The following is a 22,837-nucleotide window of genomic DNA, read 5'->3' on the forward strand; positions in this document are numbered from 1 at the left end:
ACTGATGGGAAGAGAAATTTTGGTCCGGAGCAAATAATGTAATCGCTTCACCTCCATTTAATTTGGCTGAGCCACTAACTCTGTGTGTTCTGAGTATTAAAGCACATGCGCTCTGACCTTTTCCTTATCATATATCACATACCACTGTTCTGCTGCCAGGATTTTGTTTAACACAATTTGTCAATGTGGACACCCCTTCCACCCTGACTGCAGATCTACACTGTGGAACTGGAAGCATGGGATTAGTGGGTGGATCAAAGCATGTCATCCAGACCGCTCTCTCGCCTTGTAATCATGAAAGTCAGTAGCTTCTGGGGCTGATAAGACGAGGCTACCAGTGCCTACTAGGCAAAGAGAGAAGGACTGGAGACTGGGGCTGCAACTAACAATTATTTTCATTAATGGATTTGTCAGTTATTTTATTCAATTAAAGCATTTATTCTAAGAAATGTCAGAAAATAGCAAAAATGCCCATCACAAGTTCCCAGAGCCTGATATAGGGTTTTCATCTTACTTGTATTGCCTGAAGGGTTTTGGACAGTTTGGCCTAACACTGTCAGGCTAAACTGTCCAAAATATGAAATTCACAATGATAAAAAGGAAAAGAAAAAAAAAAACCCCCAGCAAATACTTAATTTTGAGAACCCGGAACCAAATATATTTGGCTTTGTTGCCTGATAAATGACTTCAACGATTAACTCATTATCAAAATTGTTGTCAAATGATATTCTGTTGATGGACCAATCGATCAATTACTTCTGTAGACATGAAGAAAAAGCAAGGAACGTTGACCAGTAAGTGGCAGCCAACAGCAAAGACAGAAACTGAAAGCCAGACATTCACACATTATTGTGACAGAAACGGGTCACGGAAGGTGTGCCAAGACTATCAGACAAATGTGTTGTCAGTGGGCAATCGCTGTGGTATGATAGCTGTTTCGGCTCTGTGGGCATTTCAATAGGAACAACCGAAACAATTCTGCACGCCGGCAACCGTGATCCATTCCTGCCAATTCCCTGACTCCTCACCTCACAGTAATGGAGACTCGGTGGTACTTCAGAGCAGACTTCAGGGTGAACAAAAGCCAATAGAAAGGTTTGCCACAGCGCGCTGCTACTCTGCTGCTGTGGTCATGTAAACTTCCTGTGGCACCCAACACTTCCTCGTATTGGCTTTGGAAATACGGATGAGCCGAAAGTGGGGAGGGAGCTTTCCAGAAACAGAGGCATGTGACATCTAGAATCCAAACCTCTAATGGTACCACATTGAGACTTATCTTCCGTTCGATTTATTCCTCTTTTCACCCCTATGCTACTACTAAGCAAAAATGATTGGGAGAGTGTCAGCTAAATCTCCCATAACCATCGAGCACTGATTTTCAAGCCTTTTTATCTTTTTGTCCGGCTCTATGTTGAACTGCCACACCCGCCTGGTACTCCAAAAGGTCAGCAAAGCAAGGGAAAACTGTTGCAAATAATTTCACCGAGGATTGGTGTATTTTTTTTTCACTCCTCTTCCACAGGCTGATGATCGTTTTTGCTCCCTTGCTCTTGAAACTAGACTGTCTGGATAATACTCACTAAACACCCTTTAAATCTAAAGTAGCTGTCACCGCAAAGCAAGCGCAAGCTCATTTCACTGACATGTCATATTCCCGGTAACGGTAAAATCCTGGTAAAATGACCGATCTTACACAGGTTCCACTGCAAAATGTGCTGAGCTACATTGAGAGTTGAGATGTATGAGAATATTAAATAATCCCCTGTTTGAGTTCTGCAGAAGCCGACAGGAATCCAGATATAGAGGCATTCTCATCTTTGAGGCCTGGTAGTAGAGAAAACCACCACCTGCGTGGCGAGCTGGCACATTTTTCTCAAGTGAAAAATGTTTGTGGACACAGTTCCTTCCGTGACCCGCGCAGGACTGAAGGGACCCTGCAGGTGTTTAAGCACCTGCCACTGTATGTACCACGAACAACTGCATCATCACAGATATGCACTGGCCTGGAAGAAGCGGGATTTTTGTGACAATAAGGTTTTTCTGCTTCAAATCTGTGGGCCAAATGGGGGAATCCAGGAATGAGACGCTGTAGAATGTCATCCAGCTTTCCAGACAATCAAAGCAATGCATGGAGCCTCTCTGTGCCCGTGGCTGCCCTGGTAATCCCAAAGTGGGAATGAGCATATAAAAGCATGTGAGCACAGGCACAAGACATAGCATGGGGGTGTAAATCAAACCCACCATCCGCTGGTTCGAAGTTAACGCCGAGGCCGACTCACCTGTGACATCTGGGGTCTGAAATTGATCTCCTTCAGGTCCACTGACCCCGGCGAGAGGTTGTGCAACATCTGGCACAGGAGCACCCCGTCTCGCAGGGCCTGTGCCAAGTCGAAGACGGCCGCCGAGGGCCACACTACCCGGTGGTTCGGGGGCAGGACCTTGCAGTCTATCAACCACCGCCCGCATTGTCTCCACTCTTCCATATCCGCTCCGGAGGCTCTCTCCTCGCGAAGTCACCGAGTCCACGAGCTGGTCCGCGGCGGGCTGAGAGCGGCGTTTCACGGCGCACAGGCAGGCACTACGGTCGGTTCCCTACCAGCGCCGGATGTCTTAAGCATTCACTATCAGCTCGATAACAGGCAGTTTCACAACTTTATGTTAATGGCAGCACGTCACCGCACTATATCCCCATTCCAGACGCATGTCAGCTCTCCTGTCTCCTCAACATGGAAATGATGAAAGCTTGGAAATGACTAAAACAATAACCTCGCTTCATCAAATCAGGCTCAGCAGACGGCGGCGTTGGGATCGGAAAACAGAGGCGGGCTACGGGAATTTTCTCCTCTTCATTCTTAAAAAGTTTTCTGAGCATATCCAATCCAAAAGGCGTGAATGAGGGGTTACAGTAGTGGCAAATAAAACAGCTGGATGCAGCGGTTTGTCATGAACCGACCTCACTAGTGTCTCACGTTTCAGCGAACCAAACAGCACAGCCTCTACAACACAATGTGGGCTAAAAAAAAAAAAAGAAAAAGAAGAAAAAAAGGAAAAACACAGCGTTTCAACTCTGTCTAGTTGTTGAACCCAAGTCCCGAGTCACCTACCGCATTTGCATTCAGCGTTTCCTCACAGGTTAAACGTCCAAAGAAAAACAACTTCCACTAGTTCCACTAGAGAGGAAGGGAGAATACACAGAGGAGTCGGTCCGCAACGCCAGGATCCCCCTCGTCCCACAACACGATCTAAACATCGCTGTGCGGCCGCAGAAACACGTCCCGTGGAAAAAAAAAAAGGAATCAGCGTTTACATTGATCCGGCTAATGCGACTTCGCTTCGCGCCGTTACGCGCGCCCAAAACAGCGTTACGCGCGTACACGGCTTTGCTTTTCTGGGATTTCTGCCTCCCTTCCGTTCACGTCCCCACTCTCCTCGCTTCCCTTTCGGACGGAGATGTTTAGCGGGTCCCAACTCCCGGCTCCGTGCTGCACAAATCCGAGGCGGGGAAAGCGTCCGGATCTCAGGCTCGGTGCCGAACCCCGTGGTCGGACGGGCTCGCACGTGCCGATCAGCTCATGCCAAGTTAAAAACTTGGGTAGTGCGCGTCCCCACTTATGTTAAAGTGGCTCCATAGTCCAGGAGAGCGAGTTTCAGGGAATATTTCTGAACTGAGAGTTGTGGGTGCGCCCTCTGGCGGGAGAAGCGCGCACTGCACGGGCCACTGACGCAAGGGTGTTAAAGGGACAGTCCAAACAAACACACAAAAACACAGACATTTTCTGCCTTAACCGCATTGTGATCTGTCCATAATCATATGAGATTTGGACGTGTTGGAAAGTGGGGAAGAAAAGACATCTGGAAAAACTCAGCAAGAACAGCCCAAACAGTGTGAAGCTTCTAACATCTGCACAGAACTTGAGGGTTGGCAGGTGTACACAAAGCAGCCAATAGATTTTAGTGAATCTGCTCACAATAGCGTGGATTAGTGTGAGTATCTAAACGATTTGCCTACATCAAGACACTGATTCTTTTTTCTTTGTGTCTCTTAAAGGAGCACTCAATTTTATATGTCAAAATCTGCTTATACATACCATTCAGCCCGTGAAAACAGTTGTATAATGTTGTCTATGCCTCCGGGGGAGCTTTGTGAAGTCTGAGAAAATCAGGGTTATCTCAGCTTGAGCTTGGAGAGTCACAGTTTTTAACAGAAAAGATCGAATTGACAAACTGGAGGTGTGGAGCTTGAGAGATGTGCATTTACCACGCAGAGAGGGTCTGGAGGCCTGGAGACACTAGGTCTTAAAACGACGAAACACCAAAATCAATTAAGTCCTGTGGATTCAGCGAGATCGGAGGATCTGCCTGAGGAGTCAAAATCAATCTGCGTGAACGTTTTGCGTGAGAGAGTTGAACTTTGACTTGCAAATTTGCAACATTAACCAACAGCAAGCTATCATGACAGAGCTGACCTTTGAGGAGATGGAGAGCCAGAGGGTCCAAAATAGATGAAGCTTGCAAGCTAAGACAACAAGAACTTTTTATTGGAAGTGGTGCGCAATGGTGAACCCAGCTTCTGGCTCATGTGGACGAGCGAATGTCACTTTGTGCTGTGACTGCAGCATGACAAAAGGATACTGTCGAGTTGCATTTTGGAACACTGCATGACGGGATCCAGTGATTTGGAGCTGGATCTATACTAAGGGACAAAACATCCGGATATCTGGCCTTTGCTACTTGAGTTTTAACCATTCTTTTTTTATGCTGCTGTCGCTCACAAGTCCCAACATTATAAAAGCGCAATACTTAATCACTGGATCACTGCCCCTTAAATGTAATTATGAAAAGCACATACACACTTTCAGATGCACAAACCACTCAGAATATACTGATGGGCCATGACTGAATGATTAACATAAATATACATATATATATATATATATATATATATATATATATATGTGTGTGTGTGTGTGTGTGTGTGTGTGTGTGTGTGTGTGTGTGTGTGTGTGTGTGTGTGTGTGTGTATTTTCTGCTATATAGACTTTATGTGCTTTAATAGGAAAATTGACAGGAACAGAATTTGTATGGCTACCCCTGAGAGATATTTCCAAAACTACACTAAACTGTATGTATTTATACTTTATTTTTAGGGGAAGTTGGCGGAGCATAGACGATGTTTTACAGCAACAAGCTGTTGACAGTCACAGTAAAATCCAGAAAATAAATATAGACTTGGTGAAAGCAGCCTAAAAGCAGGTAGAGGACAATAACCTAGACAGTGAGGTTTTTTTTGGTGTCATTGCAAATTATTCCATGAAACCACGGTACATTTCATAGGTCAGTTGTAGTTCTCATATACTGTAGATCACAAACTATATGAGACAATTGTTCAGTTTATTCTCATGGTGGCAGACTTGCAATCTTCAAAATAACACAACGTGATATTGTCAATCTAATTACTGATACAGTTAATATATGTTTATTTATTAGGAACACCATACTAATACTGGTTAGGACCTCCCTTTGCTCTCAAAACAGCCTCAGTTCTTCGTGGCATGGCTTCCACAAGATGTTGGAAACTTTCCTTTGAGACTCTGGTCCATGTTGACATGATTGCGTCACATCATTTCTGCAGATTTGTCAGCTGCACATTCATGCTGCCGATTTCCCGTTCTACCACACCCCAAAGGCGTTCCACTGGCTTCAGGTCCAGTGACTGTGGAGGCCACTGAAGTTCACTGAACTCATTGTCATGTTCATGAAACAAGTTTTAGATGACTTTGGTTTTGTGACATGGTGCATCATCATGCTGGAAGTAGCCATTAGAAGATGGTAAGTTGTGGCCATAAAGGCTTACACATGGTCAGCAACAATACTCAGACAGGCTGTGGCAATCTGTTGTCCATCCTGAGATGCTTTTCTGCTCACCATAGTTGTAAAGAGTGGTTATCTGAGTTACAGTAGCCTTTCTGTCAGCTCCAACCAGTCTGGCCGTTCTCCTCTGACCTCTCTCGTCAACAAGGTGTTTCCATCTGCAGAGCTGCTGCTCACTGGATGTTTTTTCTTTGTTTTGTTTTTCAAACCATTCTGAGTAAACTCTAGAGACTGTTTTGTGTGGAAATCCCAGGAGATCAGCAGTGTCAGAAATACTCAAACCAGCTCGTCTGGCACCAACAGTAATGTCACAGTGAAAGTACCTGAGATCACATTTTTTCCCCATTCTGATGTTTGATGTGAACATTAACTGAAGCTCTTGTCCTGTATCTGCATAATGTAATGCATTGCAGTGCTGCCACATGATTGGTCGATCGGATAACTGCATGAATATGGAAGTGTACAGGTTTTCCTAATAAAGTGCTCGCTGAGTGTATATTAATCTGTGTATCATAAAAACACTGCATACAAACCATTACATTTGCTGTGGCTGGCAATGCCCCCTACACTCTGTTACTGAAAAATGTGATTGGCTTGTCATGGCTTGTCCTATCATACCTGTCATTTTTTTGGTGATGCCATAAAATCTGTTCCAAACAGAGCCCACTGTGTCTCGAAGAGATACACAATACACAGAACAGGCATTTTTGACATGTCAAAATAGGAAAAGCACAAGTGTAAATAATAATATGAAGGATGGCTGAATTCCATTTAGCTGCATCACGTTCAGGGTCCTGGTATTGTGCATTCTTGGTCACTGTCACACTTTCGTGAATTACTGTGACCCTTGAATAGGACAGAGCCACCTCCTACTATGACAAGTTGAAATGGCGTCTGTGGAAACGACCTGACACGCTCTGTGGAGTAAGTTTTACAAAGGCTTATTTTAGTCAAAAATCAGCCTTCACACAAACTACCACAACCTTAACCTCTCTGTCAAGTGAGATAATATGCTTTAAAACTGCTATCATCCATATTTTACATTAACACTGGATCAAATGATTATGTGTAAAGTGAAAGGGGGTCGCTAATAGTGCCGAATCAACAGAAAATGATCCCCTGACTCCCCAGTTCCCCACAGCCCACAACTTTACTATTTGGTCCACTCTTACTGCTCTCAGTGGCATCTTTTTCAGACACAGCTGTTCACCAAAGGGCAGGCAAAGTTAGTGACGTGTTGATTATTTTGCAGCTGAAGTGCCAGATTGATCACTAACATCAATATACTGCATCTTCCTTGTTAAATCCTCTTGGTCATGTCTCATTACTTTCTCAACTGTCATTTCTCTCTTCCCACCTCCAGATTTCCACAGGGACGTAACATGTTTGGTTTATATATCTCCAGCCATAAAATAGAGCGGCAAAGCAAAGTCTGATGTTCTGTGCTTTTTTTGAATCTGAAAGACGTTTTTTTTTTTAACAATGCAAAGCAGGATCCATACACCAGGGCTACCACAAATGGATGCGTTGAAATCATCAATATGCATGCATGGGATTTCTTTACATACAGGCTTAAGGAAGGATTCAAATGCCAACTTTCAGCGCTTAAAGCAGACACAAACATTATGGATTCTTTGCCTTCTGTCTGCTAGTGTCAAAGGTATCTTGTTCTTCAGCCACCTTTAGCTTGGTTTGGTACTGACAGGTGAACAGTGGCATCCCAGGCAAATGTGTTACAACACCACTGGATGTCAAGAAGGCCTAGAGATACAAAGCACAATGTATTTTAAGATTGCTTTGACATAATTACAATGGTGTAAGCAAAAAGTTTACTGTCTTTTAACGCCTTTTGCCGTCTCCACCAGCTAACACACCCCATACAGGGATGCTGAGGCCACTAATTGCAAATGTAGTGCAACAATGGAAACTACTGCCCTTGACCCCATACCAATAGGGTTCTCCAAGATTTTTTGGAGGTGGTGAATTTAATCTTCTTCATCCCCCTGCATTTATCCACTGAACTGTATGAGCCCCTTTAAAAGCAGGCCTTTCAGGCAGATGATCATTTAGCTGACATGTACAATATTTTCACTGACACTAAACCTCTCTGATGCACCTGGTGCACCTGTTGCCCTTAAGACACCTCTGACTGTGAAGCGGGTTCTTCATCCATAAACTGCACCTTTCTTTCATTGGTTTTGCTATTGTTTACAGCGATTGTGGATGTGGTCAGTCTTTCAAGAGCACCCGTGTTACAGGCTCTGAGTGCTGGTTGTGTGTCCCAAAATTCACCTCAGGCCTCTGGGCCCCGGGCTTAATTTCATCACCTGCATACTACCATCTGACCAAAAGTCATCATGGAATCTCTTTGAGAGCAAGTTTAAAGACAAGGTCTTGCTTGATCAGTTGCCACAGGTGCTACTGGACATCAGGATAAGGCCCCCAGGAACCTACAATCTTGTCCACAGAGCATATACATGAAGTCTGTGGACATGTGGAGATTTCATCCCTTGAGGTTTCATTAGTCTTGAAACAAGATCTGAGTGATCTTCCTGGACTTCCATTGGTCCAACCTGCAAGAAGTGTGTTGTCAGCAGGACTGACTGTGGTTCAAAGATATATTTTAATGCAACTTTTGTTTAAGATTCTACCAAATCTAGACCCTAAATGGTTAACTAATACCTTCCCTAAATCAAAACACAAAACTCTGTAATCTTGTTGCGTCCTGTATAAAAATGGCCTGGTCAAATGGCTGTTGATAATGTCCTTTGCTCAATGCACTCTGTGATGTACAAATGGTCTTTGAGTTTGGCCAACGGAGCCAGAGCCTTGAGATCAGATTAACCTTTAAAGACCTTTTGAACAGCCCCATCAGCTTGCAATATGGTTTATAAATCTTTAAACAGGCCTTTTACCAAGGGGAACCGTGTGGCCATGCTCACACCAGTTCCAGAGCATGTTGAAAAAATGCAACAAAAAGGGTAGCGTTAGCTGAGAGTCTGGAGAAGGAGTGTCACTTATTAATATTATCGGATCTGAGACTTAACTCTCAGTAGTTTAAGAAGAACTTTGTGATTATCAGCAGTACCAGACTGTGCTTTTACTGATTAGTGTTCATATTTGATAATATGTGAAGCTGTATACGACTCGAAAAACTGTTGTACAAGGAAAAGAGGCTGTGTACTGTAAATCCTGTCTACGGAGATAAGTGAAGGTCAGACAAATTCAGCTAGATGCCACTGGAATATCCTGTTATGGCTTTTACATTAATTCCTCCACGCACTCTACTGAAAGCCAACAGATAACATCCGAGGAAAACACACAGCACATAAACATGAGGAACTGGGGGACATCTGTGGGCTAAGTTGTGAAGGAACAGGCAGTGGTGCCTTGAAGGTTATAGCAGCAAGCTAATGACTGGAAGGTAACTGGTCTGATCCCAGAATGCCAGAAGAAATCTTTTTTAAAGAGTTTTAAACAGTTAAAGGTAGTTATAGTCCAGTCCTCTTCCTTACGATGGCTGCAAAATGAAGGTGGGGAAAATGACGGTGTCCTGTCGCTGAACAGCTTACTACTGGAGTGCCTTTGTGCAAGGCACGTAATCCATAGCGGATCCAGGGATACTGCTGATTATAAGCTTGTGGTCCTGGGAAGCTCAGAGAAATGCATGTATACATGCTATACTAGTATGTGAAAGTGATGTAGTGCAGGGCTGCAAAATAACATCCTCAGCAAAATCTCTGCCTGGATAAGTAATGTATTTAAAATAGATTAATAAGCAGCATACATGTTGTTACAAATTGAACACATTAAAAAATAGACTTCTACTTTATTGAGAACAGCTGTATTATCAGCTAATTTGCAATTAAGATTCTTGATATATCACATTAGCATAAATTGATTAGTGAACAGAAGTGCATGCATGTGCAGTTCATTCTACATACCTTGATTCAAACTGACATTGTGAAACCACATTCATTGAGTTTCTATTTTTTTTTCCCCCCCAAATGGTCTTCCACAAGATGGTGAAAAGAAAATGAAAACCAGAGATCCATTAATCAAAGCAAACCCGGTCGCTTACGTGACGTGTCTGGAGAGTTGCCTATGTGTGGTCTTTTTAACATTGGATTCATGCGCTGTGAGTGATGGCCAGAAGTGGCAGAAATGACTAGTTGTCATTGAAGTTGTGGCATTGATCAATCAAGCGATGTGGTTGTTGGGGGCCGCAGGGTGGCACGTTCCATGTAAGCATGATGGGAAATGGAGGTCACAAACAGGATATCTCCCACAGCAAGCTGGGCTGCGAGGCTGTTGCCGCGTTGTTAGTTTTCCCCTGCTTCGATTCACAATTGATACAAGTTGTATGTATCCCTAAACATTGTTTCATAAAGAGGGCCTTTGATATGCTTAGGGACTTGGATAATGTATTTTTTCTGTTCTTTCTTTAAAATAGTTTCCAGTTGTTTTCTGTTACTGAAAAGTCCTATAAGCTGGATTTCTCTTATGAAAGGTGATATATTACTAAACTCCACTGAAATAATAATGGTAAAAAAAGAAATGCATAGGTCATAAGCTATGTAACCAATTCCAACTGCAGTAGGTTCTTAAACACAAAAGTGAAACTATGAAAAGTAATCTCAGTAAAGCTTAGGATGGTGCGTGATGGCCATCTTCTGGTTGATTACTAAACCGCAAAGCAGTGTGTGTACAGCTTGTCCGCTTAGTAGATTTTCTTATCCTCTCTCAGCCAATATGAGTCATTATTTCACTATCACGGGCTTCTCATATAAACCTCCCTGACTGCACAGCTCCAGTTTTTCTAGTCCATGTTGAAAGAAGCAAAGCACTGAGATCCGATGGAGCGTAAGCCGGTGGAGGCACCAGCTGTTTGAACTAGGCACCTTTGGGCATTTTGCCAGTTTCTGCAAAGCAGTTGGCAGGCCAGCTGAAAGTGGAGTAAGTGTATCAGACAAGAGGCCTTTCTTTTTTCACCGTGGAGCTGTTTACTAAAGAGCATACTATTAAGGGTATTTTACACCTACTCTGTTAAATAAGCACAAGACAACCTTTGAGCTTGTATTTTTATTTAGAAAAAATAGGCCTAAGAAAAACAGCCTCTCTCCCGCTTAGCAGACGGATTAAATATTGGGTTATCATAAATAACAAGCTTGAAAATATGACCTCGATAAATATGTGGAGAAGGCACAACAAAGCTGAACTACAATGCCTGTGGAGGAGCATTCAAACCTTTTCTTACAGGGAGCATCTAGGAGGTTTGATTTTTATGTAGTATATAAACACACTGCATTCACTGACATTCAAGTGTCAGTCATTCACCGCTGAAAAAAAGATGGAGATAAATACAAACATTTTGCTAGAGCAACTTTTAAAACTCAGTCACTTTATATTAAAAGGAGCCAAATAGTTAAAAACCGCTGGAAATTAAAAAAAAAAAATAGATAATAACATTTAGGGCCCCTTAAGTGTTCATTTACAACAAATTACATTTCTGCTGTTTGGAGAGTTTTTGAACATAGTTTTCCAGGGGCCTGTGATACGAAGCAACAACATACCCAGGATATCGTTTCCTTATCTGTCTTCACGGAGCCTGACAACCGCCATCACGCTGAGGGGTCACATGACAGTGGTTATCAACTCGGTAAGTCAACCTGGGTTTTTTCTGAGCACTTTCATGTTTTCAGCATATGACCAATTGCAAACATGGACAAGTCTACTGGCAGCAGAGCAGCATATTTTACAAACAAAGAGCACACTGATAACGTCCGTTCGTCCTTTCATCCATTAGCTATACAACTTATAGTTTCGAGAGTCGCTGGGGGCTGGAGCCTTTCCCAGCTGACACTGGGCGAGAGGCGGGGTATACCCTGGAAAGGTCGCCAGTCTATGACAGGGCCGACACGTAGAGACAAACAGCCAGTCTGGCTAACGTACACACCCATGGGCAGTTTAGAGTTGCCTATTAACCTCAGAACTAATAACATTATAAAATATATAATATTAGACAAACATGAAGAAGTCAAACACATAATCCAGGCTAAAAGCAACAGTTGCAGCTGCCAAATGCAGGAAGGACAGCTGGCAAAAAATCACCAGCTGCGTGAATGTGTAAATTAATAGGCTTATAACATCACTTCCCCATCATTAGGGTGAGTAGATCTGACTATAATTACATTTGTGTATTCCATTACATTAATGTGCTGCTTGATGTATTCTTATGGTGTGTATGACAATTTTATCCTTAGTCTTTAAGCTGCAACCCCCGTGGTTTCCAATGGACTTGAAGACATAATTCAAAGCAATAAGTAGGCTAACTTTCATATCTTACAAGTACAACAAGTACAAGGCTTTATTGCTTCAATCAGTCTCTGTTGTAGGATATTGGTATATTTGTAAATGAAAATGAAGAAGACAGGAGGAGGTCATCCCACTCTTGCCCTCCTAAGAGACCCTCTGACGACCCACGCATCGAGCTCCACGGGATCTTCTACGAATGGTGATGCCATTTTCCAAGAGAGCTGTTGGGTCAGTAGGCGGTGCTTTTCTATGCATTGACCGGTTATCTCAAACATAACCCGTTCCGGAGCAAATTAGGTGTACAGCATAATTAACCATGATGATATACCCCACTAAGAAGTGAACCACCATCGTAACCCTGAAATCCCAGTAGTTGAACCTGAAGATACCTCGCCTACCACAAATCCTTCTTCGTAGTTCGGGCCTCTGGCCTCAGGCCCTGTTTGGTTGTTTTCATGTTCACACAGAATTAAGAAAGACTTAACTGTTGAGACTTGAAATATGAGTTAGGTAACCTGCATCATTTTCGCTCTTACTTTTGTCGAAGTTGCATTGAAGTTGCATGGTTACATGGTTACAAGAGCAGAGTGATCTGAAGGGTCTTCATTGCATTACCAACCAAACAAAAATGAGAGAAGGACACATAGCCTAAAATATAGTGGACATGATGTTCATGTTGATGGATTACTGAACCGAAGTTTCATGTCTCTGCAAGTTGACTTTCATACCATAATGTTAAAAAGCCTAGATGTAAAGAAAACACAATTAAAACACTACATCATGCTGAAGTATTCAGTATTAGTAATTTGGAGTAAAATTGACTTCACCTTACAGAGCACTAGTGTGGCTCTTTACAACGGTTATTTTTAGACAGATGTTAAACTGTTCAGCTTGGAACAATTATCATGAATGGAACAATAATCAAATGGATGGCAAAGTTTTATTAAAATTTGATCGAGACCCTGCTCTGGACCCATGTGGGAAAAGGCAATAAACTAAACTCAAGCAAAGCCATTCTTCCATCCATCCACTTTATCTATGTGCTTCTCTCCTACTCTCTGTGCTCACATATACAGTAACTTATTACAGCTGAATTCTCAATAAAGCTGTTCTCATTTACTTTTTTCTATTTCTCTTGTCAAACAACAGAACAACTATGAAATACTGACTGAAACGCAGCTCATTAAGACTACGTTAACCAGCAGTCACTTCCAAGCGGCTGCTCTGCACTGCTGAAATCCTGATTTTATAACCACGATGTCGTCTGACAAAATCACCAAACACATAAGTTAAAGGCAACGGCTGTGCTGTGATTTCAGCTATATTTACATGTAAAATGATCACTCAGAGAGAAAGTTAGAAGCTCATTCACATCTATGCAGCTGCCGTGCGGTCAATTGAATGAGACCGGAGAGAGGTGTGCCTGTGGAGGGAAAGCCTGACCTTGTGCTTATGAGCTAATGGTTGTTACTCTTTTCTACAGAGACTCGCTATGGTTGGTCCAGAAAGTCGCTGGATTTGTGGCTAGGTGCTTTTGTGAAGTAGCTCAAGGGGTGTGAGAACTCGGTGAATCTAGCAACAAAGGCGCTATGTAGGCAAGGCTGCCTGTAAACGCCCCCCCTGATGACGCAACAGGAACTGTTTGGGCTTATTCATTTTGAAAGAGCAATGGCCAGTGGGAAACTCCGACACTTGGCTGGCTGACCAACGGTGTAACTTCCTCACTCACTCAGTTGTTCTTTATTGGCTGGACTGCTGTTGCGGTCTAGCCAAAAAGGTACTGATAACTACCAAAAAAGTGGTCAGAAAACAATGCACTACTTTTTTTCTGATACAAAATACATTTTAGTATAATATATTTTATAATAAACCTTTGGGAGATTAATATGTTACATTCCAAAGTACCATATATCAATTCTGAGTCAATGGATATATGGTTTGGTTAGCTGATTTATACCTTGTCAGATTGAAGGCAATATAACCAAAAAACATGTTTTCACACCTGGTCCTATCAGAGGGTCAGTACCTCAGTGTGTCCGCTTTAAAAAGCCCACATTTCCATGTTTGACACACCAACCCCTGACAGCACAAGCATTACCACGCTCTTTGCTCCCTAATTTTCACACGTCATCGCCATCAAATGTTTTTTTTGCACCTCTGAGGCTCTCTGGTACAATTTACTTGTAAGAAAGATAACTTTTCTTCCCCAAGTAGAAAAGAGAATACTCGGGACACAGTTAAGTATGGTGCATGTGTGGAGCTGTGTGCCCTTGCTTACCTGGAACCAAATCTATATATAGTCCTTTTACCATCTCTCTAGAGATAAGATACACTGCCCACTATAAAGGCAAATATTCATGACACAGTCATATCTTATCTTATCCTACAGTAGAATTTTTTGAATTTATCATAAATAAAATGGATAATGTCTTTTCAGCTACGTGACTCAGCTCACAGATTAAACAGCTACTGAGAGCTGTCCAGTGAAACGATTGGACGGTTAAAAGAACAAATTTACATTTCTATGAAGCATTTGAAAAAAGGCCTTTAATTAAACAGTATAGACAAAATGGATGACAGAAACAGGATATTGGTTGAAACTCAGATATTATGAAATGTGCCCTAACTCCAGCAGTGTGCCATCTGGCTATGCTGTGGATTTATAGTGTCTAATAAGAAACACCAGTGACAGATATTGCGATTTATAAAGAAAGAGAACGAGAAAAGCCACACTGAATACCAAAACATTATCTGGGAAGTTTAATATAATACAAAAATAAACATGTTTTAAGAACTCTTCTGGTCACAAAAGAAGAAATAAATAAAAACAATACAGGTATTATGAGTCACTGTTGTCTGAACTGGAGTCACTGGAGCTGCTAGTGGCAGAATCTGAAGAACTGCTGATGTGATGAGACACAGCTTGACTGCTTTTCTCTGGATGAAGGGAAGTAAAGGAAGGACCATCACCAATTAAATGCTACAGATACTGATGGATCTTAGTATTTCAATTCTTTTCATTATTAGGACTGTAACAACTTAACTCATATGTCAGGAAGGAAGGTGGTGTAAAGGCTTTGCACTTACTTTGAAATTTCTTAAACTTCTGATACAGACAAGACTTGACATATTGCTCTAGCTCCCGCAGAGTGGACGGCTTCAGTATCTCGAAGTCAATCTCAATCTCGTCTGGGTTGGTGTCACACATTGAGGGCTCTCGTGTCTGAATGATGTGCACCACACGGCCCAGCTTCACACTAGGTAACCGATTAATGTCCAGGCTCAGCTGCTGCTTCTCGTCGTACGTCATCGGCAGAGATTCATCATCTGAATCCCAGTCTTTGCTTCCCATCCAAAACTGCCTGAAATTCAAGACAAACCAGTCAAAGGTCTCTACGGAGGTAATATATTATGTGAACAAAGTTCTTCACTTATGTAAAATGTCATACTTGGAGCTGGAATTTGAAGCACTTTTGGAATTTGTACTGCCTTTATTTTGCCTGCTGTCCTTTTTCTTGTTCTTTTCTTCTTTCTTCTTTGGTTTAATCCCAGGCGCTTCAGAAAGTGCCGAGGGCTGTTCATGAACAGCTTTAAGCTAAGTAGAGAGTCAAAACAAATGTGTTACTGTGGTGCCATACAATAATATTAAAATAGCAGCATCAAGAAACCAAATAAGCTGTATGCTAGGAAGTTGGAGCAGGTGCAAGAGTAAGAATAAAGGCAAGGTTTCATTGAGGGATTTAATGTATGCCAGGTCTAGCTCAGCATATGATTTTATCAGTAAACAATATCCTCTCCAGCTGATATTCTTTATGCATCTATTTCTCCCTGATGCATAACTGAGAGCCGGAAAGTAAGATGGCAGAAATAATTTTGTAAAATATCAAGATCCTGGCAGAGTGCAGGGAAAATCATTGTTGTTGTAGCAGTTAAAATCTCATCACACTCTAAATTTCTTTTAAAATGCTGCTGTATAGGGCACAATTTATTGGTCATGTGATCCCATCGTGTTTATATACAGAATGGGGCCAGTTACATGTCAGCAGATGTTGTTGGATCCAGAAAACTCTCATCAAATGTGGAATTAAAAGTAAAATTTTTAATGATTTGGTGTGCGGTGAGGTTTGAGCTCATACAAAAGCTATATTTTCATTGTATTTGACGGCAAACAGAAGATTTTCAGGTAGTGCACGTAAGCTATGCCAGCATTTGTAAGGAAGGTAACAGGTCAATGAATGAACATGTTTAGAGCACACAACAAGCCTTTGTTATATAGAGATCTGTGCAGGAACCCACCTGTTCTGCACCCACCTGTTCTTGCAACACAGCAAGTCGGGTGGCACGTTCCTCTGCTGAGTCTGATTTGTCCCCGCTGGCCGAACTGTTGCCACTGAAACTTGCACTCTTAGTGGACGTGGCGCTCAGTGGTGAAATCAACTCCACAGGCTCGTCAGGCATCTTTGCAAACCTCTTCTCAAACACGCCCTGACCCAAAAACATGCATTAGGAAGACGAACTGAGTTAAATGGAAAGCTGAGCCTACAGAACCAGTAAAAACAATTTAAACTTTTAATTGTGAAATTTAATCATTAAAAACACACCTGAAGTTTTCTGGCCTTAGTGACGACATCATGAGTTGGAGGGTTGTATTTATAGCAGTTAGAAAAAATTAACCTAACATCTGCAGCAAAACCTTGTGCATCCTGGTATTCTCCCCCATCCATTTTTTTCTGTAAATTAAAACCCAAGGTTACCAAAGGTGTTAAAATTAAGTGAACAATAGACAGAATGTGTTTGCTTGTGTGTGTGTATAAATATGTAATATGTACTTTAACAGTGCTGAGGTCCATGGGGTATTTTATGATATCATGGTAATCATGTAGCTGCAGAGCTTCAGCGTCGACAGGCTTGTAGAAAGGCCAGGCATAGGCGTTGTGTTTTCTCGAGAGCATTTCCGTCAGGATATCATTGCAGTACTTGAGCTGTTTGCTCAGTCTGCCCTGTTCAGTTTCTTGTTTTGGTGACTCCTTTTCTTCAAAGTCACTCTTAGAAGGATTGATGGGACGGCCTACGCTTTCACGTCTCCTCTTGCTTTCTGACAAATCGCTCAAATTGGTTATCCCTGCTGAGGACAAATCAGTGGTAGCCTCTTCCTTCCTTTTCAGCACTTTCTTCTTCATTGGTACAGAAAACAACGCATTAGGGTAAAATTATCCTCATGCTTTTTCAAGTTTTAAATTAAAATGATTGCAGGACAGACACACAAATGGTGACTCACTTTTGTGGGTGTTGTACCTGAAGGGCATGTGGTCACAGTTCCATCCTGCCCACCTGTATAAATGAAATGTATTAACACACATCCGGGGGGGGCAGAAAAATACATACAGTATTTCGGACTTAGTAGTCTATGGTGACTTTAGATTTTTCTGTTTTTTTTCATTTGTCTTTCCTGGTAACAAATAGAAATTTAACTGCCACCTGTATTTGGTGTTGTATGTACAAATGTTGTGCAGAATCACGCACATAGACCAGTTTTTCTCAGGGGCAGTGAATTTGTGCATCCACATGAACATGTGTACATAAATGATTAGAGAAACACCCACTATTGCCACATTAATAGACTTATACATTTTACAACTGTATTATAATTCAGGTGAATGAAAAAAAGACCCAATGTCAGTGACTGAAAAATTAAACCTTAGTAGAAGACGTGGGGAAGAGAAAACACAGTTTGAAGGCCTGAGCAGCTGCATTTCAAACAAACAGAGGCAGAGGCTCCCCAAACCAATGCAATGTTTTGCACACTTTCAAAATGCTTAATTCATGAAAAACATATATAAATAAATTTTAAGGGAGATAAATAGATAGTAGCCTAGCCCAGCTTTCATTGAAGTAACAGATCATTACCTGGAATGCTACTTTTTTTGCCCTTCCCTTTGGCTGAATGAGGTAAAATCTCCACTTCCCCCTGAGGCATCTGGGAAACTTTTTGCAAGAAAATCTTTTCCAAGGCGAGGGCCATCAGCACTATGTCATCTGTAGGCTAGAGGACAGACGAAAATCTGTGAGGATTTATTTTCCGTGAGTCTAAGCAGTGTGATGAATTTCCAATCATGAAGTTCCTCACCTTGTTATATATGTAGCAGTTGGTGAACATGGTGTTGAAATCTTGCATACATTCACTCGCACACCAATAGTAGTTGTTCTCTAGTCGTTTCTTGATGGTTCCCAAATCCATGGGAGATGTTATTATCGTATGATAATCCTGATTAAGAAAAAGAATCAATGTGTCAGATGAATGTAAACTTGCTTTTCACTGTTTTCTCACAACTTCGAATGGATCTGCCAAAGTTTGACTGATGAAAAAGAGTTTGTTAGTAAATTCAACACTTAATGGTTTTGGCTCAAGCAAATTACATTTTCTTACTTCCAGGATCATTCGAATTCACTACAACTTGAGTCTTAGTATCACAATCTTGGCCATCATTTCAGTCATAAAAACATGGTACTCATCAAATTAATTTGCTGGGATCTGGGAACATAGCAACAGCGCAGAAACAAGGTCAAGAAACTCTAGCAGTCAGACAATCAGAAAAAAAAAAATCTCGCTTAGCCAGACTTATTTTGAAGCAAAAGCGAAGGATAAGTTATTATCCAACTGTCTGATCATCTGAACACTCGTGTTTCTTTTCCCGTCTGTTTATATAACTGATACTAATGATTGCCAAAATTACGGAAATTAAGACTCAAATTGTAGTAAACTGGAATAAGCCTTTAACGAGGTATCTAGTCATGCAGCTTGTTTTGGTTTTATTTGCTGGGGTTCTGAGATATTGTGCCTCTGAGATTTTTGCCTCCAACCTAATTCAATAGAAATAAAGGAATTTTGTTTTCCATTCCACGTCAATTCAACACCAACATCTTATTCCAAACACAATTTCCTAGTTACTTGGGATAATCCCCAATTTTGGGAATAATTAAGAACTAGAGCAGGGAACACTTAAGTAGCAGTCTCTATTAAGTAAATTCACAAAATAATAAAAAGAAAAAGGGTTATGTCAACAAAATTTTAGGGTTATTTGTTGTGACTCCTATCAGGTTATAAGATGTGAAGATTGAGTAAGATATAGACCGAGTGTGACGCATTCCAGTGTCACTATACTCAGTCTGTTTTTAGGTGGGGTGTGCATAAGAATTACTAGGCAACCAAAACCAAGTTAGAAACAGAAACAGCGAACAAAACTTTGCTTAGAGCATCAAATGCTACGGTGTAAGAATGATGAAAACAGAAGAAATTAAAGGATTTATAAGCAATTTTACTCCAGTGAAAGAAAAGAGAAAAGTAGAGGGTTTTCCACAATGCAAGAAAAATACACACAGTATGACATTTGAGACTGATCACAGTTACAGATAATTACACTGTAGGGATTAGCCTGTAAAAAACTAAACAACCAAAAAAACCCATCTAGTTCAGGCATCCAAAGCCTATATGCCACCTTAATTTGTTTTTAAATAATATTTTTTGTGCAGAAGTACCTGAATAAAAATATGTGGTAGCACTAATACAGCTGCCTTTAATAAGAATGTCTATCACAACTGCAGTGGTAAATTAAACATATCTCAAAGAGCAGATTTACAACTCGCTATAGCCACTGCAGATGGAGTGGATATGCGTTTATTTCAGGATTTGTTTTCTTCTGTGTTTTTGACTTGGAAAAACTTGGTAGCTAAAAAAAATCACATTCAATTATTTTTGTGTTCATAAATAAATTAAATAACCAAAAAAAAAAACACTACACACTAAAATGTGTTCTGATAAATACCAAATTGAAAGCAGCCTTGAAAGTTTGAAGAACATTTACATCATACATTTGCAAACTACTCACTGGTAGCCCAAGAGCGACTGCATCGACAGGCTGGTAAAAAGGCCAGGCGAACTGGTGCCGCCACAGAGATCTGATCACTACATTCTGCATGTACTGCAGTTGGTTGGTCCTTCGGCCTGGCTTGTTGGGGTTGGTCACCTCAGGAGGCGTAGGATTCACAACCTGTGGAAGATCTGGGCCTGTGTCTGCTGACATGATGGTAGCAGACTGCCCTTCATGAGATGAACACAACCTCTTCTGGTTTCTGTTATCTTCTGTGAATTCTGTAGCGTTCGTCTGTTGGCTCATCAAAAGCTCTGGGGGAACACCAACCAACTTCATGCATAGTTTTCATACCACTGAAGGTGACCTGTTGATGTAAAAAGAAAGGTTATTATAGTGTTGCAGATAAGAGATCAATCCCATCAAAGATAAACAAAATAAGTGGCCTCTGCTGACAACGTAGACTACTGCTCCTATGGTTGATTCACTCTCAGATTTGTGTCGTAATTCTAGTCTCATTAAAATCAAACACACAAAATATACAGATTACAATCAATTACATCACCGACGTCGAGGTGCTGCATGCTGATCTTTTTGAATAAAGAATCCATCTTGATCTAAACTGTTTTTCAGCTGCCCCCAAAGGAACACATTTAAAAAAAAAAAAAATACGTTGAGACATTAATGTAAGTTTTTATTCTTGTGTAATGCAGGGTGATGTTATGCTCGAAGCAGACCGCTCTACACAGTTTCGACCTTTCAAAGCAAAAGCATCACAGCGCATCACATATTAGGGGATGTCACGCTAGATGTTGGCTATTTCTCATTCTTCCATGTATTTGTTTAGTCTGTTTAAAAGTTACATAACTTTTATTGAGCAACAGAACAATAGTAATAATGATAACAGAGTTACGACCAAGTGTATTCTGAACCGTTCCATCAGTCTCAGATTTCCTTCATCCATACTAATGCAATATCAAGGATTTGGCCAGCAGACGTCGCCATTTCTGACTGTGTCAAATGCGTGAAACAGTGAACCATTTCAACAGTTACTTCATATGAGTCGATGCTTCAGAAAGCTGCATTTTCTCCATCACTAGTATTGAATACAGGCAATGCCCAGCCCACATAGAAGTGTAAACATGGGGAAATGTGCGTCTTTGTTTATTTTTTCCCTAATTTTAATAGACAAGTTGGAGTTGCTGGCCTATGTAAGCATGTTGAAAGAGTTTACTGGGCATGCTCATCAAATGTCGTGACATGAACCAAACGTGGCGTGGGCAAAGACAACAACTCAACGAAGGAATTTGTCTGGTGGTTCTCCCACATACTGTATACAGCTGCATGACTCTGAGATGTGCATCCATGTTTGCATATATTACAGCTATTGTGATCATTCATATTTTAAGTTTTCTTTTTCGACAAGCCCGTATCATTAGCGCCGACTGAAATGTTTGCTCTACTTGTTTATTGCTATTTTAATTGCAAAAGAAGTTTTCAGTGGTAGCTTTCTCTAGCTGGGGGAAAAACTGTAATGAAATACTGATTTCAATCAATCTTCATTAAACACACGCAATGGAATACAGAGCTAACGTTAATATAAAATTCTGGGGTGTTTTATTGTCACACTGTGCAGGAAAAGAAATAAAGTGAAACACATGGCTTGTAACATAGTTGAAGGAGGTTTGGACAGAGAAACTGTAGCTTCACAGGTATCCTAATACTTTATAGCATGAAACTATTAAACCTACTGGCTTTAATCTCTTCACATTGCCACTTTACTGCCGAAATGTTACCATGAGAGGTAACTCAACGCTTGCCGGGTTTTCATAAAGTAAAATCATCGCACCATGCGGCTATGCAGGGAAAGCTAACGGGCTGAGCAAGCGTTTAGCGTGGAAAGCTACACCTAAGCTAGGGCTGGGTGTGTTGCTAGCTAAACTTCATTCAGTAAGGTGGCAAAAGTAAACGTCCACAGTACCATTAAGCGATTAACACAAGTCGTCATTACACGTATTATCAAGTTTCAGACTGCCCACTTGGCATTTTGCTTACAATGGTCAAGTTCGAGAGTCCCGGTCGGTCTAGAGGCCAAGTTTCGGCACAAAGTTCTGCAGCTAACCTAGCTCTTATCTTCGGATTACGGCGGCGCCAACATGCACTTGTTTCGCTGAAGGTGACGTGACAGTCACGGACGGAATCACACGAGTCAGGCTACTGAAGTTTTTACCAACTCGTCCAACTTATTCTCCTATGAAGACACGTTGGGACGACAGTTCAGGAGCTGCTATACTTCACAGGAGGCTACATCCCGCACGGAAGTTTCACTAGAAAGTCCAGTTAGCTCCACAGCGTACCGTTAGAGCTGCGCTGGAACCATGACCTGACAGAAGTTTCCTGCTGAAACAAACCTGCAGCAGGGAACATGATCTCCTTCCAAAATTAAAGCTGGATACTGCCACCTACCGCACCGGAGCGCGTAGAGACACACTCATATATGTTGCTATAGTATATAACAATATAGTTTACATACATTACCGTTGACAAAAAAATGAACATTTCTTCTTCCCTTCGCCAATCCAGCCAATATTCATATTCACGGTAGCATTTCATTGCCTGTGTTATTAACTTACTATAGTATATTTGTTTGTTTTCCGCATCCTTGCCATAAGTTTAAAAAAAGACGGTAGATATATATATATATATATATATATATATATATATATATATATATATATTAGCAGAGCACAGTTTTAAACAATCCGGGGTTTTTTTAAACAAAT

At 41.3% G+C, this 22,837-nt stretch overlaps 1 protein-coding gene and 1 pseudogene across 9 annotated transcripts in view; both read right to left on the reverse strand.

The window, feature by feature from the left end:
• vav2 (vav 2 guanine nucleotide exchange factor) overlaps nucleotides 1–3,574 on the reverse strand; it is a 197,300-nt gene extending 193,726 nt beyond the window's left edge. For all 9 annotated transcript variants that reach the window (XM_040157774.1, XM_040157772.1, XM_040157770.1 and 6 more), the window contains exon 1: nucleotides 2,280–3,574. In XM_040157774.1, the coding sequence (XP_040013708.1) occupies nucleotides 2,280–2,483 (204 nt within the window). In that variant the 5' untranslated portion in view covers nucleotides 2,484–3,574. The remainder of the gene's footprint in view (nucleotides 1–2,279) is intronic.
• An 11,154-nt stretch (nucleotides 3,575–14,728) lies between these two features.
• LOC120806751 lies at nucleotides 14,729–22,475 on the reverse strand (annotated as a pseudogene).
• Between the last annotated feature and the right edge of the window lie 362 nt (nucleotides 22,476–22,837).

This window comes from Xiphias gladius, chromosome 20 (assembly GCF_016859285.1).
Source record: "Xiphias gladius isolate SHS-SW01 ecotype Sanya breed wild chromosome 20, ASM1685928v1, whole genome shotgun sequence".
Lineage (NCBI taxonomy): Eukaryota > Metazoa > Chordata > Actinopteri > Istiophoriformes > Xiphiidae > Xiphias > Xiphias gladius.